General features: G+C 40.9%; 1 protein-coding gene across 9 annotated transcripts in view; it reads right to left on the minus strand.

Moving 5' to 3' along the window:
- Nucleotides 1–26,674, minus strand: part of Ralgps1 (Ral GEF with PH domain and SH3 binding motif 1) — a 325,831-nt gene that overhangs the window by 220,567 nt on the left and 78,590 nt on the right. For 7 of the 9 annotated variants that reach the window (XM_045148099.1, XM_045148120.1, XM_045148126.1 and 4 more), the window contains one exon: nt 7,072–7,122. In XM_045148099.1, coding sequence (XP_045004034.1) covers nt 7,072–7,122 — 51 coding nt within the window. Of the gene's footprint in view, nt 1–7,071; nt 7,123–7,895; nt 7,995–12,798; nt 12,870–26,674 lie in introns of those variants that run through there. The other 2 variants (XM_045148109.1, XM_045148104.1) reach the window with 2 other exon arrangements.

A 26,674-nucleotide genomic window follows, 5' to 3' on the forward strand; every position in this document is an offset into this window, starting at 1 on the left:
TGCAGTGGCAGGAGTCCCTGGTATGCTGGTTTCTCTTTCTCTCTCCCCTTGCAGATAAATAAATAAATAAAATTATTAATTTGTGGGGGGTTTGAGGTGGGTCTCACTCTAGCCCAGGCCAACCTGGAATTCCTATAATTTCAGGGTGGCCTCAAACTCACAGTAATCCTCCTACCTCTGCCTCCTGAGTGCTGGGATTAAAAACAATGCGCCACCATGCCTGGCTTCAACTTAAAAAAGTCAAAACAGCTGGGCATGGTGGTGCATGCCTTTAATCCCAGTACTCAGGAGGCAGAGGTAGGAGGACTGCTGTGAGTTCAAGGCCAGCCTAAGACTATGTAATAAATTCCAGGTCTGCCTGGGCTAGAGTGAGACACTACCTCAAAAAACAAAAAAAAAAAATAAAGCAATACCTGCACACACACCATCATCATCACCACCACCACCATCTTCACTCTTAAGTGGGGCACCAAGTACTAACTCTGAAAATATATAATTAAAAAGAAAATTACATACTTATTCTGTATTTTACCTACTAGTAGTTGATTAAAAAAAATAGTCAAGAATTCCAGCTATAAAGGGATCACAGAATTAGAAAGATCATCATTTTCCTAGCCCTATTAAAATAAGTGATTAAGCCGGAAGAGCGCAGGGTATACTCTATTGCCCATCCAAGTATTTTCCTTAGATGGAGTCTCACTCTAAATGTGGTGGTCCAGTTTCCATGAGCCTCAGTCAACTTCCAGTCTCTGCTCCCTACAGGACTGGGGGGTTAAAGATGTGCATGACCACACCCAGCTGTTCATGTGGGCCCTAAGGAATCAAACTCAGGATGTCTCAGGCCCTCTCAGGCCTCCTGCTTACAGCAAGTGCTCTTACCTACTGAGCCATCACCCCAGCCCAAGAATCATTTGTGAAAGAGTATGAAGGAGAGGAAGGGGGCTGAGAGGCAGAAAGATGGGAGAGTGCCAAAACGGAGACTGTGGTGAGAAGACAAGTATCTTAGAGAAAGCCACAGGCCTGCAGAGGTCCTAGCGGGCAGCAATCCCAGTCACAGCAGCAACAACAAGCAAGGGTGCAAACCCTGCCCCTGTTGCTTTCTCACTAGGACAAGTGGCTCCAGCATTTGCATCGCCTTGCTGGGTCTGTTTCTCCATCTGTAAACAGACTTAAAAATATATGTCCTGAGCTACAGAGGTAGCTCAGTGGATAAAGTGCTTGCTAGGAAAGCAGGAAGATCTAAGTCTGGCTCTTCAACACCTATATAAATGTCAGGAATGGTGGCACACAGCTGAAGGGCTTGTTGGCTAGCAAGTCTAGCCAAATCAGTGAGCTCTGGAGCCAGTGAAAAAGTAAAGCAGAAAGTGACTGAGGAAAACACCCAACATTGACCTCTGGCCTCCAAACTCATGTGCACCCACACGCTTGCATACACATGCATGCACACATACACCACATATCCACATGCAAAAAAAAAAAAAAAAAAAAAAAACCCTGCATATCCCAGGGTAGTAATGAGGGTAAATGAGACAGTACATGTAGTCTTCAACCATTTAGCACACTGCTGTCCAAATGGCCCTCTGCAGAAGGAATTCACCATCCTGAATTCTATGAATGAGGAAACTAAAACTCAGAAAGATGAAACCCTTAGACTCACTGATTACCTGAGTTTGAAGCTCTGGCCTGAGTGCCATGGTAGACAGCACCAAACTGTCCCGCCTTCCATGCTCCTTGCCTGTGTAATCCCCTCCCTCAGTGAGTAGGGATAATCTGTAAAACTGAGAGGATAACTGTTTGAAGGGCAGATGTGCTTTCCAGACCAGGTCATAGTCAATATGCTTTGTGTCTTGCATCCCTGGGTCACTTACTCTAGCTATCATGCCATAGGAGCATTCTCATGCTATGAGGACATTTGAAAGGTTCTAAAGCACAAGAAACTGAGGCCTTGTATCAACAGCCAGAGTTAACTCACCAGATGTCATGTGGGAACCACAGTAGAAGCAGGCAAGTCTCCAGCCCAGCCGCACCTTTAGCTCACTGTAGCCCCAACCATGACATGAATATAGCCTCCTGTAAGGCCCTGAGTCAAGACCACCCAGCTAGGCCACTCCTAGATCCCATGCCCACAGAAACTGGGAGATACATTTTTTATTATTTTATTTTTATTTGTTTATTTGAGAAAGAGAGGGAGGGGAGAGAGAATGGGTATATCAGGGCCTCTAGCCATTGCAAATGAACTCCAGATGCATGGCTTACATAGGTCCTAGAGAGTTGAACCTAGGTCCTTTGGCTTTGCAGGCAAGCACCTTAACCACTAAGCAATCTCTCCAGCCTGGGAGAGATTTTAAAATGTTTGATCACTTGTTACACAGCAATAGAGAACTAACTTGGTAGCCATGAAGAGGGTTACAGAACTTCCTTCCATTCTGTTATAGAAGAGGGAGACAGCATTAGCAGACACACAAGGCTCTGTGAGAATCAAATGTGACCCTGCACCCAAGGGGACTGGCCTAAGGCCTGTTCACACCACAAACCACCCAATAACAGAGTTAACAACTGGCACCCCCATTACCAAACCTGTGCTCAGGCAATGAGCCACTGGGTTTTCAGATATGGAGGCTACAAACCAACCAAAGACAGAGGCCAGGGTCTGAGTGGGTGTGGCTCAGCCCACCACTCACAACTGAGCTGCCTTCCTGACAGCACCGCATGGCTGAGAGCTTGAGAAGGCTTCACGTTTAAGATCTCTCCCACCTCTCCATTCAATGCAAGTCTCCATGACATACCTATGCACATGGGAATCCCACTGCCTATAGCATTCTTCCAGAAGCACCCCTGGAGACTATCCAAAAATGTCTGGATCTCTGTCTAGGCTTCATGGCTAAATGGAAGCCTGTGGCTCCCCAAAAGCAAGAATCATAGCTCTCCAGAGTTTTTATTAAGCTGAATATCTCAGGCCCTCATTAAAAAGCACAGAGTTGGCTGACAACATGACAAATCCCCAAGTTGGGTGGGGGTGGGTGGAGGAAGTAGAGACTAAAATGGCCATCCAGGAGAAATAGAAGCCCACATCATCATATCTAACCCCATCCAGCACCAATACCCCATTTGGGAAGGATCTTGCAGGCCTTGGAATGTCTCAGAAGTGGCATTTCCTAGACATGGGAGCCCTGATACAAGAGCTGTATTCAAATTAGCAGAAGAAAAAGCCACATGCTGTATACTTATCAGGGCTCAGGCAAACCTGGGTCAAGTCCTGGTTATGCTGCTAGGTAATGTGCACCTGAGAATGTCTGTGGTCATTTCCCTGAATCCCTGAGTACCTGAGAGTATCTGTCATCATTTCCCCCAGAGTACCTGAGAGTATCTGTGGTCAGTTCCCTGAGTATCAAGGGAAGCCCTTCCCACTCTGGGGTGGTCTGTCTACAATATGACCAAGATTACTTGTATTATCTACATAGGGGTGAACTCAGTGTAATCTTAATAACTAGGCCGGAACAAATTTTCTTTTTGCACAATAGTACATGTGATGTGGTATGTGTGTGTGTGTACGAAGTATGCACATGCAGGTGCAAATGAGCATATGGAGGCCAGAGGAGAACATCAGGTGTCTGCCGCCATCACTCATCCTCATGTCTCCTTGAAATGAAATCCCAATGATCCCACAGCTTGCTGTTTCCAAGAGCCCCAATATTTCTCTGGCCTCTGCTTCCCAAGGGACTGCAGTTACAAAAATGCATGGGCATGCTCACCTGTTTACATGGGTTCTGGAAACTGAACTCAAGCAGTCTCAGGACCTCTCAGGCCCTCATGCCTGCATTGCAGGCACTCTTTCCCTCTTAGCCATCCCCCCAGCCTAGGAACAAATCTTTAACTGTGGCTTGAGACTTCACAAGGCAGTTTGCTATGGGTCTTACAATCATCTACCATGCTGGTTCTCACCTTTGACTCCACAGCAGCACTCTAATCCTAATCTCCAGTGAAGAAGCCCACACCTTTGGGGTATATTTTTATTCTAATACAAAACCAGGGCTGAAAGGTACTGTCCACCCAGGACTACTGACCTCCTAAGAGCCCAGGTCATTCCAGGTCCATCGAACTCTTGCATGCTGGCCTCTACTTCCTGGGCAGTCTAACCTACACCAAACATATAACTGTGCCTTATTCATGCCCTTCTCACTCTGGGGTGGTCTAGCCACAATATGGCAGGCAGCCCCAAGAGGAAAAAAAAAAAATCCAGTTTTTAGTTTGCTAACAATAACAGCAGGAAGAAAAAAAAAATGCTGAAGCAGCTCTTAAGGCCCCTTCTTTTAACTATGGTTTTGATGAGGAAAAACTCATTTTTAATATGTCATCGACCCAGGAAGTTCAAGTCTGGGATTGATCCAGATACCTCAAAGCAATTGGTTCTGAATCCTCATGCTATATCACAGTGGCCAATTTTTACAAAATAATACTGACTAGGTTCCAGGAGCTCCAGAGATGCAGATCCCATGGCAAGATACCTCAGAGGCTACCCAGGTGGTATTGAGGAGTAGCTACAATTGAAAAGCACTCCTCCAAACCAAAATGTTGCTTTCATGGTTTACAATGTGTGTGTGCATGCTCGTGTGTGTGTGTGTGTGTGTGTGTGTGTGTGTGTGTGTGTTATTCGCAGGAACACTAGCCACTCTTTTGAAGACAGGGTCTCTCATTGGTCTGGATTAGGCTAGACTAGATAGCCAGTAAACCTCAGCGATCCACCTGTATCTCTCTCTCCAGCCCTAATATAACAAGCATGCACCATCATGCCTGGCACTTTTACATAGGGACTGGAGATTGAACTTAGGTTTATAAGGAAAGCAAACTGACTAATTTCTCAGAACAAACCAAAATCTTAAAGGAAAAACATGTCCACTTTAATATCTGGGTACAATCTGAATCAAGATGTGCCCTCGTGAGGTGGCTTCCATACTGTAGTGCCCTGGGGAAGAGACCTGGTTGGGCCCTTGAGTCTCCTCAGTCAGCGTGGATAGTGACACAAGATACTTGGCAGGATGGGCCACCATGCTTGAAGTTCAGGATAAAGGTCAAAGCCCCAAATGTCTAAAAGGCTCCAGATGAAAGCTGAGAGAGAATATGATCAGAAATCATCTCAATTTTCTCAGAGCAGTGGGTATATCTATAATCCTAGCACTTAGAAGGAGACAGGAGGATCAGGAGTTCAAGTCCAGCCTTGGCTACATACTGAGTTCAAGGCCAGCCTGGACTACATAGGATCTTATATCAGGGGGTGGGGAGAAATAGTCTCAGCTGAAAACGAAGACAACCATCACACAACTACTCTAGATAAAGCTCCAGAGGTCAAGTTGTTAGCTAGAAAGAATGAACATTCCACATTAGAACAGAAAAGATAACTTTAGCCATTCACAGCTTTGCCCACCACACCCAAGGAACACAAAACACACACTAACGCAAGCCCACTGTCAAGTCTTCATGCAATGCCAAGCCAGCCAGAGGCATGGTTTCTTCCTCATGTATAATAGATGGGTAGAGCTCCTGGAAGCCCTAGACATTGTCTGGCTCTATGATAAGACATACAAGCTTTCTCAGTCTCCTTAGCCACCATACTGTAAAGCTAGCCATGTTATGGGAACTACACTACAGCTATAGCAGACACTTTTGACTAGTGTCCCCACCTGCATCTCACCCTGAGGCCAAGGTTCGCTTCTCAGCAGTGTCTGCTCACCCTAACCATGGCTTCTTGGCATCAGGTGACTGGGCCAGCAGTGCACATGTGACTATGCCAAGCCAGGGAAGAGTCTGTGGAATGTGGGTTTAAATGAAGATCATGTAAATGTGGGCCCTTTGGGGAAGTCAAGTTGGGCCTTGTGTGCATTCAAGTCAAAGGGCAAGTAAAGGGGGTATGGGGACCAAAGGCAAGGAGCAGGGATGGCCTATATCCTGGGGCTCTCCAGTTGCCAGAGCTCTGTGCCACAATGGCTCAGCGCCACAATGGCTGTGTGCCATGTCCCTGTATATCCATAAGAAAAACTTCACTTCTGCCTAGTCAGACTTTTTTAGGTTCTCACTCTAGTCCAGGCTGACCTGGAATTCACCATGTGGTCTCAAACTCATAGCAATCCTCCTACCTCAGCCTCCCGAGTACTGGGACTAAAGGCGTGCACCACCACACCTGGCATTAGTCAGACTTCTGACATAAATATCTATTACTTGCTAACAAAAAGATACATTTAATATGTGCTATATTATATATTTATATCATATATTACACTAATATACATACTAACATACACTGATTATATACATAATAAATATAAATGAACAATAATCCTAGATAACATCTAAAATACCATTATTAGTGCCAGGCTTTTTCAGGAATTTTTGTTTTTAAAGACCAAACTCAGCCAGTTGTGGTGGCACACACCTTTAATCCCAGCATTTGGGAGGCAGAGGTAGGAGGATTGTGGCGAGTTCGAAGCCACCCTGAGACTACATAGTGAACTTCAGGACAGCCTGGGTTAGAGCAAGACCCTACCTTAGAAAAAAAAAGAACAAAATCAACTCTTTTCCTTTTATCATTTGACATAAAACATGTCTGTGTTTTACTATGGCAACCTATTCCAAAAAACAGAAACAAAGCAACCACTAGAACACGGGGTCAGCAAAAGGAAAACTCTCTAGAAATGTGTCCTCAGTGTGCCCTGCTTACAAGGAGTGCAGCCCAGCCAGGCCTCAGAAAAGCTCTCTAGAAAACATCTCATCAACGAGTCCTTCTTGCAATACCACCTGGAACAAGGAACAGCACAGCCTAGCCAGGTCTCAGGCATTGGGAAAAAGGGTACCAACTGCTCCCATGGCCAATGTGGGCCAAAGAGAGGGCTTGCTCTGCAGAACTCAAACACCCAGCTCAATATCAGGCACCAAAGAGAATAAAAAGGGTATTTATCACATGCATCTGTAAAGACTTCAAAAGAGAAACAGAGACATTGAATCACTCTGACAGTTGCTGGCTGGACCATCTCTGCCCAACCCCAGCATTAATGAGGAGTATGAAGGATGAGTACAGACCTCTGGCTGGATGGCTTTAAACACAGGGATGTCCATCAGGGTGATCTGGCTCTGCAACACAAGAGAGATACAGGTGTTAGAGACTGTTGCCACATCACTTTAGATCTACAGAGCAACACAGTCACAACAGCTACACTTTCTCTGTGAAATAAAAGGCAAGACAGAGTTAAAATGGGCCTTACTTTAAATGTAAATTAATGTTTAATTGATATATAAAAATTGAAGTTTTACTTATCTATGAGGTAAATTGTGATAGCGCAATACATGAGGGCAGTATAATGTTTAAATCTTGTTAGATACATCTGTCTCTCAAACATTTATCATCACTTTATGGCAAAGCATTCAGACTCCCTCCTTCTAGCTTTCTGAGGTATACAGCTACTCTACTGTGCAACACTACAGAGAACTCCTTTCTCCTCTCTAATAAAATGTAGTACTAATTATCAGTCGCTCCCCCTTCTCACCTTCCCTGTAGTCTCTCCAGGCCATGGAAACTGCCATTCTAGCATATCTCCTGTGAGACCTTTAAATATTCCAAGTCTGAGTAAGGCGAAGTGCTACTTTGTCTCTTTGTGCCTGGCTTGTTTTACTTAACATAGTGATATCCAGTCCCATCCATGTTGCCTCAGCTTATAGGATTTCTTTTTTTTTTTTTGTAGCTAAGTAGTATTCCACCACCTACATGTAACACATTTTCCTTATCCAGTCAGGTGAGGAGCATTTAGGTCACTTCCATTTCTTGATATTGTGAATAATGCTACAATAAACACAGGAATACAGAATGTCTCTTCAATATGATGGTTTAATTCCCTTGGTATACATACCCAGTCATGGGATTGCTGGATCAGAGTAGTTCTATGTTTAGTTTTCGAGGACCCTCCTCACTGTTTTCCATTTACTTGGTAGTGTGAGGGTTTCCTTTCCTCTGCATCCTGGACAGCACTAGCTGTTCTTCATCTTGTTTGGGATAGCCATGTTTCCTGGTAAGAAATGGCATTGATCTACATTCTGAGAACTACTGATGCTGAGCACTATCTCATAGGCCTATTGGCCATTTCTATGTCTTCTTTGAGAAATGTCTACTGAGGTTCATAGCCCATTCAGTCATCATGTCATGTATTTGTTTAGATGGTTAGTTTGAGGTTTTGCTGTTGAGCCTTCTGAAGTTCCTATGGTTTCTAGTTATCAAGCCCTCATCAACCTGTCCTTGTGAGTTATGCCCTCAATTTTTCAGGCTCTCCCCATGCTGGCTGCTCCCTTTGCTGTGAGTAACCATTAGTCTGATGTAATCCTGCTCATCTATTATTGACTTTGTTTTTGTGTTTTGGGCATCTTGTCCACTTAATCTCTTAAAGCATTTTCTCCTAGCAGTTTCAGTCAAATATTTAAGTCTTTCATCTACTTTGAGTTGATTTTTGTTCCTGGTAAGAAATAGGGCTAAGTTTCTGAACTGCCTCACCCATTCCTCTCCCTCTTCATAAATCTTGATCCACACCCTTCTTCCTGAATATGAGATGAATTTCAACTTAAGAATTGATCATAGTTATTTGGAAGGTGGGGCAGAAAGCAAGGGAAACAACTTTAATTTAGAAATTTTTATTCTATTTGGATTTTATTTCAAGAATGAATTACTTTTCTCAATTTAAAAAGCTGTAGATACATTAAAATTAGAATAATTAACAGAGATACTATCATTCTAAATTTATATATATCTTAAATATATGAATACATATCTACATATACATATCTTAAAATTGTGGTTTGTAAAAATTGTGCTTCTCTTATGAAGCTTGTGCTTCCCCTAAATTACATAGTAGAGTACTGCTCAAGAGAATCCAGAGGCCAGTGTGGGGCCAAACCGCATATCCCACCAGCCACAATGAGATCACAGTGGAAGCAGACAGCAAGTTCTGGAAATGTATCGCTATTTGACAAAGTCACACCATTTCTATTGTACTCAAAAGACTGGAAATGAAAAGGGTACTGCTAATGTCATCAACTGAGGAAAAGCATCAGGCTAAGAGGCTCACCTGGGAATAAGGGATAGTGTCATGATTGACAATTCTTCAGGCCAAGATATGGACTAAGCTCATTTCATGTGACTTACCTACCTCCTCATGTCACATGGAACCAGATGTCAATCAATATATGCCTCTGCAACAGGCCAGGAATGAAAGCCATGGGCTTTTGCATACCTATCAATGTGGAAGATCTGTCCACTGAACCTGTCCAGTGGACGCACTCAAATGCTGTGCTCGAGCATATGCTGAGCACTGCCATGTAATAACACTTTCAAACATGTGACTTAGCTTTGCCCAGTCACAAGTACCATCTAGAAAATGGTAACAATAACCCCTATCTTATAGGGTCTTGTTGAGAATATAAAGTCACCTTGCAGATTCTCAATAATTGAGTTTGTGTGTGAGAGAGAGGGAGACAAAAGGAGACATGGGGAGAAAGAGGCACTGAGAGAACAACAAGGAGAGAAAGAGATGGGGAAAAAAAGAAAGAGTCACGATGAGAGAAATATATAGAGAGAGAAGGAGAGAAAACGGGGAAAGAGGAGAGAGACATAGGGGAGAGAAAAACATGGAGACACACAAAGAGAGACATGGAGAGAAAGAGACATAGGGAGGCAAACACAGAAACACATGGAGAGAGAAAGATGGGAAAAGAAACAGACATGAAGAGTGAAATGTGTGTGTGTGTGTGTGTGTGTGTGTGTGTGTGTGTGTGTGTACATACACAGAGAGAGAGAGAGAAACAGATACACAGAAAGACACAGATTAACAAAATGCAGTCACAGAGATGGGCCCATGTATTAGGAGACAAATTCACGGTTCCTAACCAGTATAGAGCTAGGAAATAATCAGTTTGCTTGAACCAAAGCTACCCCAGATAAAACTAAAAGAGGTTATTACCAAATCATCAAAAATCCCTGTATATCATGAAAACAGTGGAGAATAATGACTCTGTACATAGTGTTCCCTGTGCCAATACAGGACTTGGGTATAGAAATGTATCATCTCCAAGCACCATCCAAAGGTGGTCCATGGTCACTGGGTAACCAATGTACAGGATGACACCAAAACAATGGAAAGGAAATAGGTAGGAGTTCTGTGATAAGCCTCCCTCCCCTCCTGGCATCAGCACTCCTCATGAGCACAGGAATGAAATGCCACCACAAATGGGAGCTTGGCAGAGAGACAGTAAGAGGCACCTGAGGGAAATCTAGGCTTTTGGCACCCTGGCTTCCTCCACAGTGGCAAGCAGCATATGACATCAGCATGCCCAGGCCTGACACTCACGATCAGGGTGGGATGAGTAGTAAGCCCCAAAGATCTGTGGCCAATGCAGACAGATTTTCACTTCTGACAGCCTCATGGTTAGCCATGTACTCCTCCCTCTCCTGGCTCTCCATACTCTGCTAATTTCATCCCCCAGGTGTGGATCACTTTTGCCACACACAGGAACAGAAAGGCCTTGAAGAAAACAAGAGATCTGAGCCCAAAGCTCAGCAGGCCTCCTGCAGTTCCAGCTAACTCCCCATCCAGAATAAACAGCAAGATGTTTACGATGTCATTTTGGAAAGGAACCAAAAGTCTGTGAATGTGAAAATGAGGAAATTTCCTTTCCACCCTGCCATCCTTTCTAAGTTTGCTTCTGAATTTCCAAGTGATTTATTTAAATGGTAACCTTATATCAGATTTCTTTAGATGGCCCAAGTTTCGAATATTCTGACATCTATTAAGAGTGCTCATGCATCCTCAAACATGCCACAGCCGAGGCCACCAGGATGGGAGAAGACTGGCTGGTCTTGGACACAAATGAAGATTTTCCGAGACTTGCTTCCATTTATATCCCTGTCTCAGCTTCCCCACTAGCTTTCCCTCTGTATATGCAATTACATACAGACATGTCTCTGAAAAATCTGAAAGCAAAACATGGGTGTTTATAACTTCCCCTTTAAATGCCTAAGTGTATGCTTCCTAAGAACAAGGTAGGTCATCCTTTCAATGTCAAACTCACAGCAAACTTATTACCTTACAGAATAACAATATACTGAGCACAACTGTGATTGCTATGCATGCTAGTGCTCTTTAGAGCAGTTTCTTCCTGACATGGATTATGAGTTGTTTAGATATTATCTCCTAGAGAGTGAAATAAGCATATTATTGATATAACAACACTTCAAATACAGAAGAAAGGCACTGGCACCTGAGGAGACTTTATGTTCAGACGTAGATGATGTGATACAACATATAGACAAAAATATGGATATATAATGTACCATTAGTTGTGGCAGCAAAAGTCAGGAAACCTAAAAGGTCATAAAAAGGGATCTGATTTTAAAATTATGATTCATCAGATATTAGAATATTATGCAGTTACTTAAAGTATTGAAGTTATTAAAAGTGAATGAAATCTAGATGTATTGACCTAGAAAAACATCTGTTAAGATAAGTCCAGCCTTCTTTTGTTTCTTTTATTTGCAAGCAGAGAGAAAGACAGAAAGAATGGGCTGTCAGAGCCTCCAGCTACTGCAAACAAATTCCATATGCATGCACCACTTTGTGCATTATGTGGGTGCTAGGGAATCAAACCCAAGTCAATAGGCTTTGCAGGAAGCACTTTAACTGTTGTGCCATCTCTCTAGCCCCCTCAGCCTTCATTTCTGTTCTGATTTCAGATACTAAGTGGAGAAGAAGGACTGAGGTAGGCTGCAGTGCCATTGGCTGAAAATAAGAACTTCATAATTATTTAACCCTATCATTGTAAGATAATACACATTTACAGAAAACCACACTGATGAATACATGGCCTTATGCTTTGTTAAGAAATAGGAACCTTGGGGGGAGGGAGGGAATTACCATGGGATTTTTTTTTATAATCATGGAAAATGCTAATAAAATTTAAAAAAAAAATAAAATAAACTAATAAATAAATAATTAAAAAAAAAAAGAAATAGGAACCTTTAGCTACCACCTCAGTCAAAAAGGAGCTTCTCCAAGTAGTGGATAGAAAGGTGAACAGATGGATAGATGAGCACAATGTGGTGAATACAAACAATGGAATACTACTCAGTCCTAAATGGAAGGATATTCTCATGTATACTATAACACAGATGATGGATAAAGTAAGTCAGACACAAAAAAGCAAACTCTAGGATTCCACATATGTGAGGGACCTAGCATGGTCAAATGTGCACAGTTATGCAAGCTGAGAAAGTTCTACAGCTCAAAAGCATGGTGGCATGCATATAAGCACTGCTGTGGGACACACACAGCCCATAGCTACACCATGGGCCTTGTCCCCATCACAGGTCCCTCCTCCCAGCAGGTATATACTCTCTTGGCTAGCCACAAGTCCCCAGATGTATACGTGTAGGGTCACCATGTACTCCTACACATTTTTATAAATCTTTGATGACTTTTCTTAAATCTCTTTTAATCCCTAAGCATCCTCCTCTCCTTCCCTCTGTATCTTTGTACAGTGTCTAACATTTGGGAGACTTCTAGGTAAGATGTCAGCATAGAAGCCATGTCAAAGCAGCCTAGGGAGGGAAATAGGAAGAAAAACAGCAAAATATACTCTTCCACCAAAAAGTGAAAGTGCATAATTTGTCATCAACCACAGCAGAGAAGCAGGAGAGCTAAAATCTTCCAGAAAGGAGGAAGCCAGCCAAAATCCTGTCGAGGAGCCAATGGCCCTGGTCCACATGCCCACCTGTCCAGCCAGCACAGAGCTACAGGAGCAGAAACCAGGTGGAGGGATTTTCCACTCATATCAGCCTCCTCGCAAAGTCAAGAAGCTTGAAGGAAAAGACAGCAGGGACCAGCTGAGCAGCTGCTGAAGGAGAACACAAATGGGACCAGCTGAGCAACTCCAGTACAACTCCAGTCATCTTTCACAGTCTCCCATCCCCCCAACCACCAGTGCCATGAACCTCCAGAATTTATTCACCCCCAGCCGCACAGAATCCAGCACAGCACATCATAATATTAGATCCACAGTGCAACAGAAAGGAATCAAGGTGGGCACTCAGGATCAGTGAGACTGGAAGTCATCCCAAAAGGCAACAAGGCCTACTTACACAAAGCCATGCACATAGGCCTACAATGGAAGTGCTAATCACTCTTTCCATGTCAGGGAAGGCTATGTGTTACATATACTTAGTTGGCTTCACCATTCTCAAATAACCTGTATTTTGGTGTTGACTATTGTTGCCTTTGATGTTCCCTGATTCACAGAGCCTTAGTCTTTTTCCTCTGTCATTACTGGGAGCAGGGTCTCACTCAGCTCCAGGATGACCTAGAATCCATTTCAGACCAGAAATCTCAACTTCACAGTTGACAGGATTAAGGGTGTGTGGCAACACACACCTTTAGGGACTTTGGCTTTATTAGATTATCTGTTTGTTTTAATACCCACTACTGCATAAATACTCTGCTGGTTTGGATTGAATGTGTATAGTGCTTAGTTGAATGATAGACTTTGCCAGTAAATTACTCCACCCAGTCTACTAGAATACTTGAATAGCAGGAAAATTCAACACTTAGGGTCAATTCTGCTATTTTCTTAGAGTATAAGAGTTAAATCAGGTACCTTAAACTCATACCCTGAAGATATATAAAGTCAGATTTACACAACTAAGAGCATTGCAGATAATTAGAAAACACAAACATCAAATAAGCTCAAGATGCAAAAATCTTTACATACAAGGAACACAAAAAATCAAGATAATACAATCCCACCAAAAACTATAAATCCATCAGAAATGATCCCCAGGGAGGCTATTTTAAATTAAATGGTAGACAACAATTTAAAAGAAAATGATCAAGCATAAGAATTCAGGGCATAGTAGAAGGAAAAGAATTTCACTCCAAAGGCATAGGAGATATTTTCAACAAACATAGAAGAAAACTTCCCCTAAGTAGGGAAAATGATGCCAATGCATATATGGGAAGCCTTTAGAACACCAAACAGACAAAATCAGGAAAGAACCCCTTATAGTCATATTATAATTAATTAAACTACTAAACACACAAACCAAAGAAAATATATTGAAAGCAGTTAGAGACAAAAACTCAAGTCACATACAAAGGCATGCCTATTAGGATAACAGCAGATTATTAAACACAAAATGATATATTCCAAGTTCTAAAAGATAACTGTCAACCAAGATTACTGTATCCTGCAAAGCTATACATTCAAATAAACAGAGAAATAAGGACATTCCACAACAAAAACAAACTAAGGGAATATATGAACTCTAAATCAGCTCTAAAGAAAATACTTGAAAGGATACTTCATGCCAAAGAGAAAGAAAAGCACACACATAAAGAACCTGGAAAAAATAAACCACACTCAAATAATAGTTAATACAAGAGACTAAAGGAAAAACTGGAAGAATTACAACAAGAAGAATGGCAAAAATCAATGCACACCTGTCAATAATAACTCTTCATATCAACAGCCTCAATGCCCCAACCAAAAGACACAGGTTTACAGACTGGGTTAAAAAGTAGGATCCTTCTGGGCTAGAGAGATGGCTTAGTGGTTAAAGAGTTTGCCTGCAGGTTCAATTCCCCAGGACTCACTTTAGCCAGATACACAAGGGGGCATACGTGTCTGGAATTCATTTGCAGTGGCTAGAGGCCCTGGCACCCTCATTATCTCTCTCCCTTTCTCTCTCTGTCCCTCCCTATTTCTCTGTCAAATAAATAACTAAATAAAAATAAAATATTTTTAAAAACTAGAATCCTTCTATTGGTTGCCTCCAAGAAACCCACCTTTCCATAAAAGACAAACACTACCTTAGGGTGAAAATCTGGAAAGTAGTGTTTCAAGCAAATAAGAATAAATAAATAAAACAAGCAGATGTTGTTATAATATCTGACAGAGGAGACTTCAAACCAACATTAGTTAGGAATGATAAAGAGGGTCACTTTAGAGCTGGAGAGATGGCTTAGCGGTTAAGCACTTGCCTGTAAAGCCTAAGGACCCTGGATAGAGGCTCAATTCCCCAGTATCCACATAAGCCAGATGCATCTGGAGTTTGCATTGGCTGGAGGCCCTGGTGCACCCATTCTCTCTTTCGATGTCTGCCTCTTTCTCTCTCTGTCTGTTGCTCTCAAATAAATAAATAAATAATAATCAAGAATTTTTTTAAAAAGAAATCTTTTTAAAAAAGTCACTTTATATCAATTAAAGGAACACTCCAACAGGAGGACATTACAATCCTAAACATATATGTACCTAACATGGGAGCTGCCAATTTCATCAAAAAAACACTATTAGAATTAAGGTCACAGATAACACCAAAACAGTTGTACTGGGTGACTTCAACACCCGACTCTCATCAACTGACAGGTCATCATGTCAAAATATAAATAGAGAAGCATCTGGATTAAATGAGGTCATAGACCAAATTGACCTAACAGAGAACATTTCACCCAAATGCTGCAGAATACACATTCTTTTCAGCAACACATGTAACATTCTCTAAAACAGACCATATATTAGGACACAAAACAACCTTAATACAGAAAAATTGAAATAATTCCTTGCACTCTATCTGATCACAATGGGATTAAACTACACATGAACTGCCAGAAAAGCTATAGAGCATACACAAAATCATGGAAACTAAACAATACACTACTAAATGATGAATGGATTAATGAAGAAATGAAGAAGGAAATCAAAAAATTCATAGAATCAAATAATAACAAGAACACAACATACCGAAACCTTTGGGACACAATGAAGGCAGTCCTAAGAGGGAAATTTATAGATTTGAGTGCCTATATTAATTAAGAAATTAGAAAGGTCACAATTAAACAACTTTATGTTTCACCTTAAAGCCTTATAAAAAAAGAACAAGACAAACCAAAAATCAGTAGATGAGAAGAAATAATAAAGATTGGGGCAGAAATTAATGAAACAGAAACCCAAAAACAAACAAAACCAAAAAAATTAATGGAACAAAGAGTTGGTTCACTGAAAAGATAAACAAGATTCATAAGTTCTTAGCAAATCTGACCAGAGAGAAGAGACATAAATAAATAAAATTAAGGTTGAAAATTCCACCATTACAACAGATACCAAAGAAATTCAGAAAATCATAAGAACGCACATTAAGAACATATACTCAACTAAGTTTGAAAATCTGAAAGAAATGGATGATTTTCTTGATGTACATGACCTACCGAAATTAAATCAAGAGGAGATTAACCACTTAAACAGACCTATAACAAGTGCAGAGATCCAAGCAATTAGAAAAAACCCTACCAACCAGCTGGGTATGGTGGCACATGCCTTTATTCCAGCACTCAAGAGGCAGAGGTAGGAGGATTGCTGTGAGTTTGAGGCCACCCTGAGACTACATAGTAAAATCCAGGTCAGCCTGAGCTAGAGTGAGACCTTACCTTGAAAAAAAAAAAAATCTCCCAACTAAAAAGGACAGGCCCAAATGGAGTCACTGGTGAATTTTGCCAGATCTTCATGAAAGAGAATTGGCCATGTAGGGCTGGAGAGATGGCTTAGCAGTCAAGGCATTTGCATGCAAAGCCAAAGGACCCAGCTTTAATTCATAAGCCAGATGCACAAGTTGACACATGTGTCTGGAGTTCGTTTGCAGTGACTGGAGGGCCCAGCATGCCTATTCTGTCTCTCTCTCTTTCTCTCTCTCTCGCTCTCTCTCGCATAAATAAATAAGATAAAATAAAATAAATTTAAAAAGAAAAAGGATTGGCTATTTGACCTGCACAATCCTCCACTCATGCAGCTAGCTGCCATGCCCTTCCATTCTTGCCATTTCCTTCTAGTCAGCAACTGGAGACATGAGCACAGGCATCATCCCTCTGGCAAGGCAGGACATCGTAGTGCCCTGTTTGTAAGCAAACAATACCTCCCCATATGATTTGCCAGTATCCACTGATGCTTGCTGTTCACATCTATTCATTCACTGCATTACAAAATAATAAGATTCAATCCCATAATTTCTTCTTTATCTGTTAATTGAACAAACTGAAAAAAGACATTACCCCTCATCTATTGTTTGACTACCCAACATAATTCAAAAGTGAAAAGACCTCTGCAGTGGATGTACAATGAAGTAAACCAGTTTCCTCCACCATGATCAAGCTTCCCCAGGAATCTATAAGCTGAAATAAACCCTTTCCTCCTATAAGCTGCTCTGGTCAAGTGTTTGTCCCAGCAACAAGAAAGTACAACAAAAAATTGAGCTGGATGTGGTGGCGCATGCCTTTAATTTCAACACTTGGAAGGCAAAGGTAGGAGGATCACCATGAGTTTGAGGCCACCCTGAGACTACATAGTGAATTCCAGGTGAGCCTGGGCCAGAGTGAGAACATACCTCATTAAAAGAAGGAAAAAAAAAATGAAAGAAAGAAGAAAAAAGAAAAGAAAAGAAATTGGTACCAAGCAGTAAGTTCATAGCTGTGATGAATGTAACCGTGTGGTTTTTGGTCTTTTGAAATGTGCTTGCAGGAAGAATGTAAAAGGATTTGTTATTTTAGACTGGAGAAGCATTGTAAGTAGAGCTTGATGGGCTATTCTAGTAAGAGTTTGAAAATCCTAAATGCAGAACGAACTGTGGACTGTGAAGGCTTGGCTTAGGGAGTTTCAAAGGGGAAAAAAGAATTTTGTTTAAACTGGACTACTGGTAAAAGGGCTGGCTGCATTCTGCCCATGTCCTGAGAATTTAAGCAAGGTTGGATTTAAAAGTTATGGACTGGGCAGATTACTGAGGGTGGAATGGTCTAAGTGGGATCAGGAAGAGGGATAGAGTAAAGAAACAGTGGTAAGAGAGTTAATCAAAATTCAAGATGCTATAAATAAGACAAATGGAAATCTACTTTTGTGCTAGCTATTAATATATGTGTGTGTATATGTATGTATGTATGTATTTAGAAAGATGGAGAAAAAGGAAGATGAGAGAGAGAGAATGAATACACCAGGGCCTCTAGACACTACAAGTGAACTCCAGATGCATGTGCCACTTGTACATCTGGCTTTAGGTGGGTACTACACATTCAAACCCAGATTCTTAGGATTTGAAGGCAAATGCTTTAACCAATAAACCATCTCTCCAGCCCAATATATATGTTTTTAAAACAGAAAGAGTATGGGCAGAAGTATTCTATAAGCATGAATAATGATATACCTAGAAGCCATCGATTGTTATTAGAAAAATTTCAATGCTAGGGATAGACTACCTTCAAGTGAGTTGTTGGCCCAGAAGGTTCCTGATGCCCCCAAAATACTACTGGCTGTTGCCAAGGCTCCTGGATGACCACCAGAACTAGATGGTTAAGACCCTACTGCTGAAGAGTTCACATGCTAGGGCTGTAGGTCACTGAGAATCAAGCTAGAGCTGACCTGGAAACCTCTTCCCTGTTGACTAGCTATCAAAAAGCTAAAAAGAGGGCTGGAGAGATGGCTTAGCGGTTAAGCGCTTGCCTGTGAAGCCTAAGGACCCTGGTTCGAGGCTCGGTTCCCCAGGTCCCACGTTAGCCAGATGCACAAGGGGGCGCACGCGTCTGGAGTTCGTTTGCAGAGGCTGGAAGCCTTGGCGCGCCCATTCTCTCTCTCTCCCTCTATCTGTCTTTCTCTCTGTGTCTGTCACTCTCAAATAAATAAATAAATAAATTAAAAAAAAAAAAAAAGCTAAAAAGAGTTATGCTACATGCAGCCTTTTGGGAAAGAAAACTCATCAACAGTGTTAAACAGCAATGAACCTTATAAGCTTTAAGGCTGACCAGTCAGGCCAAATGTACCAACAGGTACAACACTGGCATATCTATTATGGGGGAAAACCAACTGCCTTCTGAATGGACTAGAGACCCACTCTATGGGAAAGAAAACACACCTGGTAATGAAAACCTAGTTAAAAGCCTATGGCTAGGGAGGTCATAAGCCCTAGGGGAGTAGGGATGCTGCTGTCTGGCTAAATGCAAATATCATGCCTACCAAACTGCCCTCTAAGCGCTTTATGTTTATACCCATATATTAATGGTACTCTCACATTTGGTTAGAAAAGCTTCTCTTTTCAGATGGCAGTGACCACTAGAGTGACTCAAAAGTCACCAAAGAACTGAGAAGTGACAGTGAAATGTTCAGCACTGAGATGTCTCTTCAACACCCTCCAAGGCTCAGTATCCATTGCAGAAGACATGGTGGAAAGAATGTAAGAGACAAAGGAAGGGCAGGTCTGCTTACAATGCAATCTTCCTGAAACAAAATAGCCTTGATATGCATCACCTCACAGTGTTTGACCTACCTATGTAAGAACATCATAACAGGAGAAAAGAATGATGACCCCATAACAGAAGAGACAAATTAGAAAGAAGAGCTTCAATGGAGGGTAGATTTGAAAAGGGGAGAATGGAGGTGGGGGTGGAAACTATTATGGTTTGTTGCCTATACTTAGGGAAGCTATCAATACAACGTTTTTTAAAAAACAAAAGAATGCTAAAACAACAACAACAACAAAAAAAAAAAGAATGCTGAAGGATCTCACAATAGGAGGGAAATACCTGCATAATTAGAGGAAAAAATACCTGCATAGTCGGAAGGAAAAAATAATGACATCAAAATAGAAGAGGGACTAGTTGGAAAGAAGAAGAGATTTGGTACAGAGGGGATTCAGGAGGGGGAAAGGAAGAGCTGTGGGAGGGAAATATAATTGCAGTATATTGTCTGTATGTACAAAAGTTTTCAATAAAAGGTTTACAAGAACAGGGTGTGGCAGCATACACCTTTAGCACAGCACTCAGAAAGCAGTTGTACGAGGATCACCGTGAGTTCGAGGCCAGCCTGGGACTACAGAGTATATTTCAGGTCAGTCTGAGCTAGAGTAAGACCCTGCCTAAAAAACAAACAAGCCTGGAGTGGTGACGCACACCTTTAATCCCAGCACTCGGGAAGCAGAGGTAGGAGGATTGCTGTGAGTTCGAGGCCACCCTGAGAAGACAGAGTGAATTCCAGGTCAGCCTGGCCTACAGTGCGACCCTACTTTGGAAAAAAACATTAAAAGTTTACAAAAACAAAGTAGTGGACTATTGTGCTTGATGGAAGGAAGTATAGAACAGAAACAAGAGATATAAAGTTCACCACAGAAAGAAATTCAAGCAAGTTTGAAGTTATCACCCCAGACTTGTTTGAGACCGCAAAAGCTAGTTAAAAAGACCAGATGGACTTCCGGTTAAGATGGTGGTATAGGAACCACACCAAAGCAGCCTGGGGGAGAAAAAGCCAAAAAACAATAGCAAACTATAGTCTTCTACTAAAAAGGAAGGTGTATAAGAAATTGCCAACAGAACAGAGAAGTAGGAGAGATCCAGAGCCCACATAGGCAGGCAGAAGCTGCTGCAGCAGCTGCGGCACCAGGTCTGCTGCAGCAGCAGGTCCGTGGGGCCAAGCTACAAAGCTCAGCTTGAGCTGCAGGAAAAGCCAGATGAAGGGATTTTCCATTCACACAGAGCTTTTCACAAACTCAAGAAACATGAAGGGAGGACCACAGTAAACAACAGAGGAGCAGATCACAAGGTAGAGAATCACATGGATGAGCAGAACTATAGCCAACATCCACAGCCTCCCCTTCCCCACTGCCAGTGCAGGCACCAGCAAGCACCAGAGACCAGGGAAGGGAGCTCACAGCACCCAGCACCAGAGACCAGAACAGTGAACCAATGACCAAACCAGCCTACTTGAACCCACAGAGCACCAAAGAGGGACCCAGGCAGGAACGCAGCATAAATGACACCAAAATCATCCCAAAAGGTAACTGGGATTACACCAGGTCAGTACCCACCAAATAAGCCTGGTATATAGGGCTGAAAAGGAAATGCTAACTGCACCTTCCATATCAGGATAAATTATACGTTAAATCTGATGGATGGTCAGATTTGCCATTCTTAAATAAGGTATATTTTGGGCTTGTTATTTGTTGCTTCTTGATTTATAGCAGCTTTGCTTCCTCTTCTGTTGCACATTAGGGAAGGGTCTCATTAGATCACAAGCTGACTTGGAACCCTCAACAGACCAGAAATCTTAAATCTCCTTGCTGACAGGATTAAGGGTGTGGGGCACCACACACATTTAAGGGACAGTGACTTTGTTAGAGGATCTGGCTCTCATAATACCTACTCTTGCATAAATACTCTGTGCTGTTTTTCATTGAATATGTACATTGTTTAGCTAAATTTTAGAATCTGCCTGTATTTTGTTCCACTCAGCCTACTTGAATACTCTCATAACAGGCAAACCCAACACCTAGGGTCACTTTTGTAGATACTCTGAGAGTCTAAGAGCGACACCTAGCACCTTAAGCTCCTACCCTGAAGATATATAACATCAGATTAATAGATACATCTAAGAATACTGCAGCTATCTAGAAAATCCAAGCATTAAATTAATCCAAGATGCAAATATATATACATTACAACACAAGAAACACCAAAAATCAAGACAATATAAATCCAACAAAAAGTATTAATGCATCAGAAATGAACTCCAGTGAGAATGAGTTAGAGGAAATGCCTGAGAAATATTTCCAAAGAATGATTATAAATATGCTCAAAGAAGTCAAAGAGGAAATCAAAGGAATCAAAGAATACACAGGAAACCAATTTAATGAAATAAAGAAGTTAACACAAAACATAAATAAGGAAATAGAAATAATAAAGAAAAAACAGTCAGAATTACTAACAATGAAGAACACAGTTAATGAAATTTTTAAAAAAATACTCTAGAAAACCTCACCAGTAGAATGGATGAAGGAAAGGACAGAATAGCTAAACTAGAAGACCAAGTGGCAGATCTAATACAGTCCAACAAAGAGAAAGACAAACTAATAGGAAAGTATGAATGGGAATTACAAGATATTTGGGACACTATGAAAATATTATAATTAAACTACCAAACACACAAACCAAAGAAAATTATTGAAAGCAGTTAGAGAGAAAAATAAAGCTACCTACATAGACAAGCCCATCAGGATCACAGCAGATTACTCAACACAAACTTTAAAAGCCAGAAGGGCTTGGAGTGACATATTCCAAGTTCTGAAAGGTAACAACTATCAACCAAGGTTACTTTATCCTGCAAAGCTATCCATTCAATTAGACAGAGAAATAAGGACATTCCACAACAAAAGCAGGCTAAAGGAATATTGGAAGACAAAACCAGATCTACAGAAAATACTTGAAAGAATCCTCCCTGCTGAAGAGAAAGAAAAGCACACACATAAGGAACATGGAAACAAACAAACAAACAAACAATACTCAAATACTAGTTAACACATGAGAGCAAAGGTAAAACTGAAACAACTACAAAAAAAATTGGCAAAAAATAAATACACGACTTTCAATAATATCACCAGCCTCAAGGCCCCAACAAAAAGACATAGGTTTGCAGACTGGGTTAAAAAGCAGGATCCTAGCCGGGCGTGGTGGCGCACGCCTTTAATCCCAGCACTTGGAAGGTAGGGGTAGGAGGATCGCTGTTGAGTTCAAGGCCACCCTGAGACACCATAGTGAATTCCAGGTCAGCCTGGGCTAGACTGAGACCCCACCTTGAAAAAGGAAAAAAAAAAAAAAAAGCAGGATCCTTCAATTTGTTGCCTCCAAGAAACTCACCTTTCTACAAAGGATGGATACTATCTTAGGGTGAAAGGTTAGAAAATGGTGTTTTAAGAAAATAGGCCTACAAAAGAAGCAGGGGTTGCTATCCTAATATCTGACAAGGTGGACTTCAGTCCAATATTAGTTAGGAAAGATAAGTAAGATCACTTTATATTCATTAAAGGCACAGTCCAACCGGACATTACAATCCTAAACATACATGCACCAAACATGGGGGCTCCCAACTTCATCAAACATACACTATTAGAATTAAGATCATAGATAACACCAAACACAGTGGTAGTGGTGACTTCAACACCCCACTCTCATCAATTGACAGGTCATCCAGCAAAAAATAAACAGAGTGGCATCGGGATTAAATGAGGTCATCGAAGAAATGGACCTAACAGATATATATAGGACATTTCCTGCAAATGCTGCGGAATATACATTCTTTTCAGTAGCACATGGAACATTCTCTAAGATAGACCATATATTAGGACACAAAGCAAATCTTAACAAATACAGGAAAATTGAAATAATTCCTTGCATTCTATCTGACCACAATGGAATCATACTTCAAATCAATAGCAAGAAAAGCTATAGAGCATACACAATATCAAGAAAACTAAACATACACTACTGAATGATGAATAGGTCCATGAAGAAATCAAGAAGGAAATCAAAAAATTCATAGAGTCAAATGATAATGAGAACACAGCATACCAAAACCTTTGGGACACAATGAAGGCAGTCCTAAGAGGTAAATTTATAGCTTTAAGCACCTATATTAAGAAATTAGAAAGGTCGCAAGTAAATGACCTAATGCTTCACCTTAAAGCCTTGGAAAAAGAAGAACAAAGCAAACCAAAAATCAGTAGATGGGAAGAAATAATAAAGATTAGGGAAGAAATTAATGAAATAGAAACCAAAAAAATAATCCAAAGAATCCATGAAATAAAGAGTTCATTCTTTGAAAGGATAAACAAGATTGATAAGCCCTTAGCAAGTCTGACCAAAAGAAAGAGAGAAGAGACACAAATTGATAAAATTAGAGATGAAAAGGGCAACATCACAACAGATTCCAGAGAAATTCAAAAAATGATAGGGATATACTATAAAAACATATACTCCACTAGGTATGAAAATCTGAAAGAAATACATGATTTCCTTGATTTATATGACCTACCTAAATTAAATCAAGATGAGATTAATCACTTAAATAGACCTATAACAAGTATGGAGATACAAGCAGTTATCAAAAATCTCCCAACTAAAAAAAGTCCAGGCCCAGATGGATTCACTGGTGAATTTTATCAGACCTTCAGGGAAGAACTAATGCCATTGCTTCTTAAGCTTTTCCATAAAATAGAAAAAGAAGGAACCCTACCAAACTCCTTCTACAAGCCCAGCATCACCCTGATACCAAAACCAGGCAAAGATAGAACAAAAAAAGAAAATTATAGACCAATCTCCCTCATGAACATAGATGCAAAAATTCTCAACAAAATACTGGCAAACAGAATACAAGAATATATCAGAAAGATCATTCACCCTGACCAAGTAGGCTTTATCCCAGAGATGCAGGGATGTTCAACATATACAAATTGATGAATATAATGCATTATATAAGTGGACTGAAGGACAAAAATCATATGATCATCTCATTAGATGCAGAGAAAGCATCTGACAAAATCCAACATCCCTTCATGATAAAAAGTCCTACATAGACTGAGAATAGAAGGAACATATCTCAGTATAATAAGGCGATCTATAGCCAGGCATGCTGAAAAACGCCTTTAATCCCAGCACTTGGAAGGCAGAGGTAGGAGGACCACCAAGAGTTCAAGGCTACCCTGAGACTACATAGTTAATTCCAGGTCAGCCTGGACCAGAGTAATACCCTACCTCAAAAAGCAAAAAATAATAAAAAGGAGGGCTGGAGAGATGGCTTGGAGGTTAAGCGCTTGCCTGTGAAGCCTATGGACCCCTGGTTCAAGGCTCAATTCCCCAGGACCCACGTTAGCCAGATGCACAAGGGACACATGCGTCTGGAGTTCGTTTGTAGCAGTTGGAGGCCCTGGCACTCCCATTCTCTCTCTGTCTCTTTCCCTCCCCCTCTTTCTCTCTGTCCATCGCTTTCAAATAAATAAACAAATAATAATAATAATAATAATAATAATAATAATAATAATGGCAAATGGGGAAAAACTGGAAGCCTTTCCACTAAAATTAGGAACAAGACAAGGTGTCCACTATCACCACTTTTATTTAATATAGTACTGAAAGTCTTAGCCATAGCAATAAGGCAAGAGATGCACATAAAAGGACTACAGATTGGAAAAGAAGAGACCAAGTTATCATTATTTGCAGATGACAAGATTCTATACATACAGGACAATAAAGACTCTACCAGCAAACTGTTACAGCTGATAAAAACCTATAGCCATGTAGCAGGATACAAAATAAATATACAGAAATCAGTAGCCTTCCTATATGTTCACAACAAACACACAGAGGATGAAATCAGAGAATCACTCCCATTCACAACTGCATCCAAAAAAATTAAATAAATAAAGTACCTTGGAACAAACCTAACCAAGGAAGTGACGAATCTCTACAATGAAAACTTTAAAACCCTCAAGCGAAAATTAAAGAAGACACTAGGAAATGGAAAAACATCCCATGCTCCTGGATTGGAAGAATCAATATTGTGAAAATGGCAATCTTACCAAAGGCAACCTACACATTTAATGCAATCCCCATCAAAATTCCAATAGCATTCTTCAAGGAAATAGAAAAAAAAAACAAACTAAAAATTCATTTGGAATCTCAAAAAAATCTCAAATATCTAAAACAATCCTGAGCAACAAAAATAAGGCTAATGGTATCACCATACCTGATCTTAACCTATACTACAGAGCCATAGTAACAAAAACAGCATGGTACTGGCACAAAAGCAGACATGTAGATCAATGGAACAGAACAGAGGACCCAGATGTAAGTCCGGGTAGCTATAGCCACCTGATATTAGATAAAAATGCCAAAAATACTCATTGGAGAAAAGACAGCCTCTTCAGCAAATGGTGCTGGGAAAACTAGATATGTACCTGTAAAAGGATGAAAATAGATTCTTCTCTCTCTCCATGCACAAGAATTAAGTCCAAATGGATTAAAGACCTTAACATGAGACCTGAAACTCTGAAACTGCTAGAGGAAAAAGTAGGGGAAACCCTTCAACATATTGGTCTTGGCAAAGACTTTCTGAATATAACCCCAATTGCTCAGGCAATAAAACCACAGATTAACTGCTGGGACCTCATGAAATTACAAAGATTTTGTATGGCAAAGTACACTGTGAATAAAGCAAAGAGGCAACCTAAAGAATGGGAAAAATCTTTGCCAGCTATACATTTTATAGAGGATTAATATCTACGATATACAAAGAATTCAAAAAATTAGATAATAAGATCAAACAAGCCAATTAAAAATGGGCTATGGTGGGCTGGAGAGATGGCTTAGTGGTTAAACGCTTGCCTGTGAAGCCTAAGGACCCCGGTTCGAGGCTCGGTTCCCCAGGTCCCACGTTAGCCCAGATGCACAAGGGGGCGCACGCGTCTGGAGTTCGTTTGCAGAGGCTGGAAGCCCTGGCGCGCCCATTCTCTTTCTCTCCCTCTATCTGTCTTTCTCTCTGTGTCTGTCGCTCTCAAATAAATAAAAATAAATAAATAAATGGGCTATGGCAGTAGAGAGTTCTCAAAAGAAGAAATACAGATGGCATATAAACATCTAAAAAAATGTTCTACATCCCTAGTCATCAGGGAAATGCAGATTAAAACTACATTGAGATTCTATCTCACTCCTGTCAGATTGGCTAACATCATAAAAACAAATGACCATAAATGCTGGCAAGGATGTGGAAAAAGAGGAACCCTTTTGCACTGTTGGTGGGA

Source organism: Jaculus jaculus, chromosome 1 (genome assembly GCF_020740685.1).
Source record: "Jaculus jaculus isolate mJacJac1 chromosome 1, mJacJac1.mat.Y.cur, whole genome shotgun sequence".
In the NCBI taxonomy this organism is placed as follows: Eukaryota; Metazoa; Chordata; class Mammalia; order Rodentia; family Dipodidae; genus Jaculus; species Jaculus jaculus.